The sequence below is a fragment of the Cervus elaphus genome, chromosome 6 (assembly GCF_910594005.1).
Source record: "Cervus elaphus chromosome 6, mCerEla1.1, whole genome shotgun sequence".
Taxonomy (NCBI): domain Eukaryota; kingdom Metazoa; phylum Chordata; class Mammalia; order Artiodactyla; family Cervidae; genus Cervus; species Cervus elaphus.
In genome coordinates, this window is record NC_057820.1 from 23,365,565 (window position 1) to 23,378,415 (window position 12,851).

The 12,851-nt window shown below is 41.3% G+C and overlaps 1 protein-coding gene across 3 annotated transcripts in view; it reads right to left on the reverse strand.

Moving 5' to 3' along the window:
• Nucleotides 1-12,851, reverse strand: part of FRAS1 (Fraser extracellular matrix complex subunit 1) — a 502,305-nt gene that overhangs the window by 302,712 nt on the left and 186,742 nt on the right. For all 3 annotated transcript variants that reach the window (XM_043906392.1, XM_043906393.1, XM_043906394.1), the window contains one exon: nt 5,149-5,241. In XM_043906392.1, coding sequence (XP_043762327.1) covers nt 5,149-5,241 — 93 coding nt within the window. The remainder of the gene's footprint in view (nt 1-5,148; nt 5,242-12,851) is intronic.

Here is a 12,851-nt window from a genome sequence, read left to right on the forward strand (position 1 = left end):
TGTTATATAAAAAGCAAGCCATATACTGTACACAGAGTATAATTACAATTATGTGAAACCATGTATATCTCTATCTATCTACCCATCCATATTCACTACCATCTCTCCTTCCCCGCCCCCACCCCATAAAAAACAACTGAGGAAACAATAGTGATTTTCATAGTTAGAGATAACTGGTGGATTTTTTCTTCTGTTTGCATATTTTTTCCACATTTTCACCAATAAACTAATACTCACTTTTATCATCAGAGAGCAAAAGTACTGTTTACGATATCTAATGAATCATTTATATATCTTAAATAAGTAAAATTTGAAAGCATCTTATAAAGTAATTAGAAGTGTACATCTTTATCCTACTAAAAGTTAAGAGATTGCTTCTAAACATCCAGACATTAAAACAAGAGCTCGTTTTTGTTACTACTGAGAAACACTAGCTGTCATTTCTCAAACATTTGCAATCACACCACCTCTCAGACTGAGACCACAAAAATTAATTATAATAACAACCTGTCAATCACCAAAGTGTTTTCAACTGTAAGACGAGAGGGCTGTATTAGCTCATCTCTTTGGTACCTTCAAACTCTCTAATGATGTGAATCTATTATCTATCTCAAGAGATGTAAAATTAAGCAATGGATTCTCCCTTCACAATAAGCTCAAGAATTATGGGAATAACAGAGAAGATTCATCAGGGTGACTCCACTCTTGATGTCAAAGCCACAGAAGCCCAGACAGTGATCCAAACTGAACAGAATGATGGAGAATTACTCTCACCTCTCTGAGAAAAGTCACCTCCACTTTCATCTCCTATTCCTATTCCTAAATCAGTGACACCTCTCTCACCAGAGGGAGACCAGAGATCAAGGAGTTTGATACATGCTGATAGATACCCAGATCATAGGTAGGTAGAGAGGTAGGCAGATAGATGATAGATGGATAGATAGATGACAGATAGGGGACATATATTAATAGATGATAGATAAACATATTTTTTTAATCTCACTGTGTTCTCTATAGCCACAAAAGTTTTAATTTTAATGAGCACAGTAACAGCAAAGAAAGCTCTGTAAAATCAAAAAATAATGCACATACAAAGCAATGCTCCCATAAGACCTGTGTTGTAGCTGTACCATCCCAACATCATTAATACCGTTCAGAAACATGAGACTTTGACACTGGCCAAAAGCACATTCTGCAGACAACATCTGAGACATATTCTTCTGCATAGCCAAATAACAAGTCGGGTTGGCTGTTGACTTAAGTCTAAAGGAAAGATACGGTCATAAAGTATTTGCCTGGCTTACAGACAGAACAAAAAAATAATTTTTCTTTATATAATTTGTTCCTGTTATGATGTTATAGATCCAGAATACTAAATATCTGGGGATGTTTGGTGCATATTGTAATTACATCCTCTACTTTGACAAAAACAAGGCTGCAGAATTCAATATTCATCTCTCCCCTCACACACATAAATTAGTTCTCCTTTTAGCCTCACAGCCAGGCAAAGCAAGCAGACGTCTTCCACACTCCTGTACTCAATCAGATGCGGGCACTGGAGCATTACCACCTGCCACTTTTGTTTTTCAGCCAGTCTCCAAGCACCATCTTCTCGGACAGGACATTATCTGGTGCTGAGATCAAATTAGTAAAGAGGAAAAGAAAGAGGTTAAGGTCCTTTCTCCTCCTTTCACAAGCTAATTTGTGGGGGAAAGATCAGGGAAAAAGCATTCCAACACTCTTTAGGAAAACATATTTCAGGCTTGTCTCCCGAACTGGTTGGCAAGGCTGGGAAGAGATCCAAAAGCTAATTTGAAAGGATAGCTTTGGGAGGTCATGGATGAAATAGTCTCCCCAAATGCTGACTGTAATAAGCCCATGCAAAACTCTTAAATAACCTGGAGTCGGCCAAAAGGCTCAAGTGTTTTTCTCACTCCAAGGAAGATGTGGGGGCTTGTCTGGACTTGCTGGAACACCAGCCCATGATGCCAGAAAAAGAGGTTTCCCTCATGAGGCGAAGCTGTTTCATTAAAGGTGGCCTTGTCCTGCCACTCTGAGCTCAACCAAGTCTTGATCCTCCTTCCCTTCAACTCTATTCTCTGGGGACGGCATTGCTGTAACAGATTCTCTTCCTGCTACACTTATTCTACCCTAAAGCCACTTCTAAATCTCTCGTTCAGGGGAAAGCTTCCACTTCACCACTGCAAAGCTCTCAAAACACCAGGCTATTTTATATCTACGGGGAGAGAGACTTCATAACCTGCCCTATGGGATGCAAGCCAGAGGCTAAAGAGAGGATTACCGACGTTCAACAGGAGAGGCAGTGCTCTGGAAACTGCTTTCTAAAGCAAGCCAAGGGAGCAAAACAGAAAAGGCTCCAAGATTCAGGAACAATCCTAGTGATGCAAGTGACAAGGGGAGATTCAGACCCAACCCAGACAAGCGTTTAACCCACTCAAGGAAATGAATACCATTAAGAAGGATTTGGCAAGCATCTAAAAAGGTGAAGAAAGAGAGGAAAGAAGAACAGAAAGACAAGAAACATGATCATTTTAAATTGATTAAGAGTGAAAGTAGAGGATTTTATCTCAACTTGAAAAAGCTGTTCTTCTATTTCTATTTGGAGAAGTAGACCACTAGGGATTTGTTTTTCTCCTTCAAACTACAGTTCCTGAAATCCAGCCTTTTTCTGTTACATCAAGTTGCAGAAATATAATTATAACACTTTCCGGGGGAGTAGATTCTGAAAGTTGCATATGGGAAAACAAGTACGCACGCTGTCTTACCCAGTTTAGAGTTTTCCGTGTGCTGTGTTAGAAGAGAGAGGTGAATTTGCAAGGGAGGCAGGGAGAAGAAGGACTTTCAAAACTCGTCCTGAAAAAGTAGAAGGTCAAGCAGATTTCTAACTAACCCATCTGCATATCTGTGGTCCTTGAACCACTCGCCAAACAGGTCAGGTGGTCAAAGATCAATGTGCCCTTGGGACAAGGATACGCATAAGCTGGAGAAAGGATTTACTCATTGCTTGAGTCCTGATGTTTATTGAGCACCTACTCTGGGAACAGTTCAGTGCCAAGAGTCAGGTTAAGTAGGGGATAAGGAAGATCACTGTGAAGGTAGACAAAATATTGTCAATGTTCTCAGAAATCTTAAATCAAGAAAAGAAGATCTCACAAGTGCAAGAACATAAGACGAGCAAGCAATGACAAGCTTAGAGAGGCTATGCAAAGAGACATTGAGCTCCGCTTTCCCAAGTCCCTGCTACCCCCTCTTACTTGAGATGTTTGTTGTTCCTCCAGATCCTGGCCTTATTTGATATCCTAGGGCTCCCTCACTTGAAAAGTTCAGCTTGGGATTGTTGACCTTGATCCATACACCTGTTCTAATCATTATAAGCTTTCATTAATGCCATCACCAGCCTGCCCTGCAGCACCTTCCCTTTCACAGGAGGTCCTCTAGCATGGTTTCCCTCACCCTACATAACACAGACTGAATCAGGCATCATGTGTGCAAGCTCGGTCGCTTCAGTCACATCTGACTCTTTGTGACCCTATGGACTGTAGCCCACCAGGCTCCTCTGTCCTTGGAATTCTCCAGGCAAGAACACCGGAGTGGGTTTCCATGCCCTCCTCAAGGGATCTTTGCCACCCATGGATTGAACCCACATCTCCTGCAAAACTAGCAGATTCTTTACCGCTGAGCCACCAGGGAAGCCCTAAATCAAGCAGCACAGGGTGATATATGGTATGAAGACAGAGATCCTACCATTCAGATCACACACCATCCTATTATTCGGCAATCCACTGTGCTGACGTGGAAGAGTGGCTTCCTCAAGTGATGTGGAGCCAGTGGATAAGTGAGGTGATCCTGTCCCAGGGGAATAGGCACTGTCCCCAGTGAATTTTAGGTATGCACCCTGAATAGCAGCCGAGACTGGGTATATCAATTCTGGCTAACCTATGCTCTCTGATGAAAGGGTAGAGAAAGCTTTATATGAGGTGGAAGATGAAGATTAAAGCAAAGAGTGTCTTTCTATCACACTCAGCTTCACCTGCTCCCTCAGGGGAGTATGCAAGCACGAATGGAGATGAACTATAGCCATCCGTTTTCAAAATTTCTATTATAGTCCTTGCAATGTTCCTTTAAAATCAGTATTTAATATCTCTAAGCTAATCCTGCAGGATCTGGAATGAGAAAGTGTAATAAAAGAACTTGAGGGTTGATTTCTAGTATTGTGGTGCCATAGGCTTCCCAGGTAGCCCCAGTGGTAAAGAACCCTCCTGTCGATGCAGGAGACTTAAGAGACTCGGGTTTGATCCCTGAGTCAGGAAGACCCCCTGGAGGAGGGCATTCTCCCCTGGAGAATCTTAGGGACAGAGGAGCCTGGCAGGCTACAGTCCATACCATTGCACAGAGTCAGACATGATTGAATCAACTTAGCATGCATGCACTGTGGTTCTAAATGAGGGGAGTGGGCGTTTTCATTTTGCCCTTCTCCCCAGGGGAAAGACAGCCACACCTACAGACGGTTCTGGTTGTCAGGACTGCAGAGGATACTAACAGGTGATGGGTACAAAGAGGCTGGAGATGCTGCTAACCATCCTATACTGCAGAGGATGGTCCTCACCACAAAGCCTAACATATGCATAGTGCTGAAGTTTACAAACTCCACGCTGAATGAGGAGTCAGAAGCCCAGGGCTCTAGGCCAAGTTACACCACCTATTGGTGATATGTGGGGCCAGTATCTTATATTCTCTGCAATTCAACTCTTCCATCTTTAACACAGGAGTCATCTACTCAGGGTGGTTCATAAAATCAAGTGAAAAAATGTACACATTACACAAAGGCAAGGTGGCCTTTTATTATTCAGCATCACGACTTCTTCATCATCAACATTCTCAGACTACCCTTTAGACAGACACAAATTCAATCAGCAAATATTTACCTGGGCCTCTGAAATAAATAGGACAGTTTTAATCTTATCCAAGAAACCTAAGTGCCCGCAGAAAGTCAAATAAGCCTGAGGTCCTCCCTAGCCCAAACAAAGGAGAAAAAAATCCTCTCTTGTCAACACAAGTTTAGCATTCAGCTTTCCTTTGTCAATGATCTACAGACAGGGAATCAACCACGGGTCAGAAAATACTTACCGCGTGAATGTTCTTTTCATGATGGCAAGATCCAGGCATCCTTGGCACACATTCAGGGCAGCATTGGTTGGCGGGTATTTGAAGCACTTCTCCCTGAACATTTAAAAGCAGCTCAGTGTAAAATAGCAGCAGTGAACACAGTCACATCGGATTCACTAAATCTCGTGAGTTGCCACGGGTGACAATAAACAGGATAAACAGAATACACTAACAAAAAGGACTCTGTCATGATGAGCTTCTCTCAAAGCTAAAATGACCCCATTGTGAAAGTGAGTTCCTTGAAAATGGTCTACATATTTTCACATGTAATGAAGTGAAGGATTTTATTCACTAGAAATATAGAAATGCTCCATGTGAGTGTCAGACCACAAAAGCAGCTGGGGGTGATAGAAGAGCTGTATTTCCCTGTAATGGAGAAGACTTGGGTGGGGTTAGCCACAGAGTTGGCCCGTCTTCTAACATGTTACTGAGGCCTTATGGAGCCAGCAACAGGCAGGCTGTGGGGAGGAGGGGAGGAGAGGGTGCGGGGGAGCTGAAGTTCTAATGTTGACTTTTACCTGGGACAGAGTAGCAAAGCGCGAGGGGCAGGTGACCCAGGACAGAGCTGGGAGAGGAAACAGCCTCTCTGTGGAGGTATCACATGTACTGCGGGTATCCGGGGAGAATTCCTGGGCTCCAATAAAGATCTACATTGTTTATCAAGGCCTTTGCTGTTGCAATTGTGTTTCTTATCAATACATGATACTTTCAAGAGACTAGACATCCATGTGATACCCCAAGATTTACTGGGAAGTTGTCACATGTTAACTAACCATCTATTTGCCACTGTGAAGGATCTGTTTATCCAAGATGATTAAAGCTATGGCACGTATGTGGATCTTTGGGGCTTAATGATCCTTCTAGGCCCTCTGGGGACTTTCCTGGAGGTCCAGTGGTTAAGAGTTTGTGCTTCCAATGCAGAGGTCACGGGTTCAATTCGTGGTCAGGGAACTAAGATCCCACAGGCCACATGGCATGACCCGCCCCCCCAAAATAATATCCTTCTAGACTCCCAGATTTATCCTGCTCTTCCACTTAGCATTTCCTCAAGTCTAGAAATGTGGCAGAACAGGTAATTAATGATTTTGATCAAAAATGGTGGTAAGAGATTCTGAATTAACCAGGAAGTCATGACCTGTCCACAGAATAAAAGTCTACAAAGAATTCAGCTGATAGATTCAAAACATTACATGTGGTTTTTTTTATATATTTTTTTCATTTATTTTTATTACTTGGAGGCTAATTACTTCACAATATTGTAGTGGGTTTTGTCATACATTGACATGAATCAGCCATGGATTTACATGTATTCCCCATCCCGATCCCCCCTCCCACCTCCCTCTCCACCCGATTCCTCTGGGTCTTCCCAGTGCACCAGGCATGTGTTTTAATGTTTCTTTGCTACTTGGGGCTATGGCCATTAAAAAGAATTGTACCTACAAGAGAATGTTAATTGTACAAACAACAATTACAAATATAACTACATCTAGGATATGTATATTCTCCACCCAATAATGTGGGTGGAGAATAAAACTATGATTTCATAACTGTTAATCCACTAAGCAGATAAATACATGAGTAAGAGTGATCAACAATTTCTTATTTGCTTAATAAAGGATAAAACATATGGCGTGTAATTTTATAAAATTGTATATAGAGTGCAACATTAATGACTACTCACAAAAGTGCCCTCTGAACCCTAAGTAGAACCTCTACTTAGCTAATGTCCACTGAAACAGTAAGTACAGAAAATACATTAACCTAAATCCCACTGAGCATACAAATATGAAATGAGATCATCCAAATGCTGTTTGTACTCTAATATGGAAGCAGAGAGTGAAGGAGAAAGGCAGGCAAGATGGAAGACTTCAAGGGATATTTTATGCCCCAAATTAGTTGTCTTTATATATATATTTATATATATGTGTGTGTATATATATTTATATATATAAATCTGATTTATATATCAGATTTCATTTATATATTTATATATCTATCCTCAGATTTGCCCCTCAAAACTCATTTTATGAATATAATATTATTTGTGAGTAGATGTTCCCTATTTTGAGTGTTGACCTATTGACCTTCTGTGGGAACATGAAAGAGGTGATTTGGGGCTAAAGAAGGAGTGAAGAGTTTTGCATGCAGGACTTGGAGAACAAAAGACAGGGAGTTCTTGCTACCTTACCCTGTGACCACACACAGCTTCATGAGTTGTGGGATGCATGGAACACATAAGCCTATTGGCCTGCAGGCTTTGCACTGGGAGCTTAGGAAGTGGTGACTTGGGCACAAGACACCAATGAACATTGCTTGCCTTGGATCTAGAGGAACCAACTAACAATAATGATGATGATCATGCGATAATCACAGCTAAAACAGGGTACTTAGAATAACCAGGTACCCTTCTAAGCATATGATACATATGTATATGTACATGTATATATATAATTTATCACAACAACTTGATTAGGTAAATACACTGCATTGGAGTTTGCAGCCAAAAATCCCTCCATGCATTAATAATACAGTGCCCTTTTGCACGGCACTGTCCTCTCGTATACATGTTCTTCAGAAATCCTGAAGGCTGGTTCTAGGCTATACAGTCAATATTCTAAAAGCCTCTGTTCTCATTCCTTCAATTTTTCTCATATCTGTCTGTCTCTCTCTGACCCTTTTCTTTGACTCTGTAGCTAGCTATTCTATATGGATACAGGATATGAATACAAATGTATTACATACAATGATATGACGAATAGACAGATGATAGAAAGATAGACACAAATATCAAACAGAACTACAATTGACATCAGGCTATTTCCCGTTAACTAAGGAGCAAAACATAAATTGCAAAAGAGATTTTTAAATTTTTTAAAAAATGATAGGAATCCAAGGTACTTTAATAACAATGCGAGTTTAGGGTACAATAGCACCAAAGAGTTGATGCTTTTGAACTGCGATGTTGGAGAAGACTCCTGAGAGTCCCTTGGACTGCAAGGAGATCAAACCAGTCAATCCTAAGGGAAATCAGTGGTGAATATTCACTGGAAGGACATATGCTGAAGCTGATGTGAAGAACTGACTCCTTGGAAAAGACCCTGATACTAGGAATGACTGAAGCCAGGAAAAGGGCATGACAGAGGATGAGATGGTTGGATGGCATCACCAACGGGATGCACATGAGTTTGAGGAAGCTCCAGGAGTTGATGATGGACAGGGAAGCCCAGCGTGCTGCAGTCCATGGGGACGCAAAGAGACATGACTGAGCGACTGAACTGACTTGACTGACAATGGTGATTCCTTAACTTGTGCCAGGAACTAATGTAAGTCTACCCAGCAGATGTGAAAACCAACACGTGCACCTGAGAAACACAAGGGAAAACACGGTGGAGTAGAAACTACATTGACTCATGAGCCAGGAACGAAGGCTCTTGTCACAGGAGTGCCACTGACTAGTGCTGTATGTTTGAGCAAGTGACCAAAGAACGAAAAAGTCTGTTTTTTTGTCTTAAAATGAGAAAGTCTCACAATCAATTTTAAAAGGTTTTTCTAGTTCTATCATTCTGTTTCCCCCACTCTCCAAATCTTCGATTTCTCTCTCTCTTCAAGGTCATTCCCCTTTGCCTCCCAAGGTGATCATAGTAATATCAAGTTCATAGAAATATCAAAAGCCAAAAAAAACCACCACCCCTCTTCTTCCCTTGTTTGGTCATTTTACAAATATTGGCTAAGTATCTTCTATGTGCCATGCACTGTGCTGTTTGATGGGCTATATATAGTGAAGAAGAGGGTTGCTGCTCTCAAGGAGCTAAGAGTCTGGAGGAAGAAGCAAACAAATACACAGGCATTTGTAGTCTGGTCAAGGGCAGTAATAAGGACAAGCACAAACCACATGGCAACACCCAGGAGGCTTGATGACTGGGGACGGGAGGTTCAAAGAAACATCACAGATGTAGTGGTATGCACCTCATGTCTCATTTCTCTCTTCCAACCTCAGTGAAGCTCCCTGAAGGAGTAGCCTATACTTGGCCATCCTACGCCCACTATCCATCCACTCCTCAAGCCTCTGTAATATAGCAACCACACCCACCACTTCATTGACACCAACTTCAGTGGGAGCACAGTGGCGAACAGGTTGCAAAATTCAATAAAACATATTAAATTTCCTCACACTTACTCTCTGTCATGGGATCAACACTGTTGATATAAACTCCTTCTGGAAACACTCTATTCTCCTAGCTATCACAACATTCTTCTCTCTTCTGACTATTTCTTACCCTTTACCTCTCTGATCATCTCTTCTTAATCTTCCTAAGTTTCTCCTCTTAGGTTCATCTTCCCTTTAATGACTGTGCTATCCAATCCTGTCTTTGGTTTTCTATTCTTTTTTCACACAATCTCTTTGGATGAGCTTGCTCATCCTAAAGGTTTGCACTCCTGTGTTCCTGCTACTGATACCCACATTATATCTCCAACTCTGGGCTTCCCAGGTCATGTTAGTGGTAAAGAATCCACCTGCCAATGCAGGAGACCCAGGAGATGTGAGTTTGGTCCCTGGGTCAGGAGGATCCCCTGGAGTAGGAAATGGCAACTTGCTCCAGTATTCTTGCCTGGAAAATTCCATGCATGGAGGGATACAGACCGTGGGGCTGCAAAAAGTCAGACATGACTGAGCATAGTACATGCTTCTCCTCTGAGCTTTATAGTCACATATCCCACTGCCTTTTGGACATACCTACCTTTCTCTTCCATGAACACTTCAAACTCAATGTGTCCAAACTGAAATTATCATTTTGTTCCCAGATGGGATTCTTTTCTTCTATATTCTCTATATATTCTCTTTTCTTCTATATTCTTTTCTTCCTATATTCTCAATATCAGTTTGTGGCTCTGCTAACCAATTAGTCATCAACTCATAAATATGAGAGTCATCTTTCCTTTTCCTTTCTCTCACCCTCCTACTTCATTCAGTTCTGCTAATTTCTTCCTTAAATACTTATCAAATCTACCCTTTCCTCTTTTTATTATTTATTTGGCTGCACTGAGTCTTGGTTGCAGCACACATGATCTTTAGTTATTGCATGTGGAATCTTAGTTCCTTGATCAGGGATCAAACCCAGGCCCCCTGCACTGGGAGCATGAAGTCTTAGCCACTGGACTTCCAGGGCAGGCCCTGCCCTTTCCTCTTGACTCCTACACTACCAGTGCTCTGATTCAGGTACTCACCCTTTCATCTGGATTATTCTCACAACCTTTGTACTGATCTCCTTATCTCCAATATTATGCATTATCTTTGAAAAACCAGAAAGATTTTTCAAAAAGTAAAGTGGGCCATCCTACCCACATGCCTTAAAACCTTCATTAGTATTCTACCAACTTAAAAATAAAATTCCAAGCTCAACAGTACAGCGTACAAAGCTCTCCATGACCTTGAACTTACCAACTCTCTAGCTTCATCTCTCATTCATTCATTCAGTCAGTCAAAAGATATTTATTTTGTGCCTACCATGTGTCAAGTGCAATTGTAGGTGCTGAGGATACACAGCAAATAAAAGAGACAGCAAACAAGAACTCTCAGTAAAATATAGAGTATGTCCAGACAGTAGTTAGTGCCAAGAAGAAAAATAAAGCATGGAAAAGAAATAGGAAATATGTGGTAGGGAGTGAAGAACTTCAATTTCAAATAGAATGGTATTCAGGCAAGACTTAGAGAAAGTAAAGGATTAAAATAGATAAATACATGATAGATAGACAGATGGATATTTAGTCACTAAATTTTGTTTGACCCTACTGTGACCCCATTGACTATAGCCCACCAGATTCCTCTGTCCATGGAATTCTCCAGGTAAGAATACTGGAGTGGGTTGCCATTTCCTTCTCCAGGGGATCTTCCTGACCCAGGGATCGAACTCAGGTCTCCCTCGTTGTAGGGGGATTCTTTGCCACTGAGCCACCTGAGAAGACCCAGATAGAATTTCAGGGAGAAGAGCAGAGCACAAAGGCCTTGATGGTAGAAGCATGCCTGGCAGAAGCATTCCCTGGACAAATCCAGGGAATAGCAAGCAGGCTTGGTGCCTGAAGCAGAAAGAGCAAGGAGAGGAATCAATTGATCGGAAGGTTGGCTTTGCTGGTGGCTCAGTGGTAAAGAATCTGACTGCCAATGCAGCTTCTCTGGATTCAGTCTCTGGGTCAGCAAGATTCCCTGGAGAAGGAAAGGATAACCCACTCCAGTCTTCTTGCCTAGAACATCTCCTGGACAGGCTACAGTCCATGGGTCGCAAAGGCTTGGACTTGACTTAACGACCAAACAACAACAGCAACACTTTACAGGACACTGTGAGGAGTTACTCAAAGTGAGAAGAGAAGCCATTGAAAGCTATTGGAGGGACTTAAGGAGAAAAGCAACATGATCTGACTTAAATTTTAATAGGATCCGCCCCCCACCCCGACTGCTATATCTAGATTACAGTGAAAAAGGCCAGTACAAAAACAGTGAAACAAGTGAAGAGGCCACTGGAAGAATACAGGCAAAAAATGACAATAAGGAAAACCAAAGTAAAAGCAAAGAAGTTGCATCTGAAACACACTGTTTTATGAAGGAAAAGCTGGGAATCTGCTAGTATACTGGATATGGGATGTAAGAGAACATGGGGAGGATGACGCTACATTTTCTGACCTGAGCAATGGAAAGAAAGGAGTTGCCATTTGCTGTGAAAACTCACGAGATGAGCAAATTAGGAAGGGACAAAATCATGCTTGGTACAGAACAAGGGTCAGAAATGTTTTCTGTCAAGGGCCAGATATATTTTAGCCTTTGGGGGTCACATAAGGTCTATACCCCAACTACATAACTGTCATTGTAGGACAAAAGCAGCTGGCTATAGATAATACTTAAATAAATGAGTGTGCCTGTGTTTCAATAAAACTTTATTTATGGATACTGAAAATTGATTTCATATAAATTTCACATCACAAAATACTCTTCAGTTGGTTTGTTCCAACCATTTAAAAAGGTAAAAACCATTCTTTGCTCACAGGGCAAAACAAAAAAAGGCGGCGGGCCAGGTTTAGTCTGTTGACCCGTGGTAGAGAACATATCCAGGTTTCAGCAGCACCGTCTATGTCTTCCAACATTCAATTCAAGGCTTCTTCCATGAAACCATACTTAGTCACATGAAGTGGAGGAGGGCATGTCTTCATGGCCCGTATAAAACCAGCTCAAATTCTGACATGAGTTACTCAGTGAGCAAAATGGAGATCTTTTAGGAGTACTTACTCCATAAAATAGAAATACTACCAAATTTACCAACATTTAATGTACACTCAGCTTCTCAGAAATATAGCCAAGAAGAGATCTAGGAATACTATTAAAGGGATACAGAAACTTCACTCCAATATTAGAAACAAACAGAACTTTCTTAGCATTAGATGACATAAAGACTCAAGAATAATTATTATGGGGTTGGGAGGGAAAACTCTAGAAAAATAAACTGTGCTTGTGAAACTGACAGAAAGCTTTTTAAAGAAAATAATTGGTCTTCTCCAGGGAGTTTCCAATGTTCAAATTTGAAGCTTAAAATTTTTTGTTGTTTGTAAGCAGATTTACTTTAAAAAGAAGAGAATCAGTACCCAGGGAGAAAAATTCCAACAGAATAGATGTATAG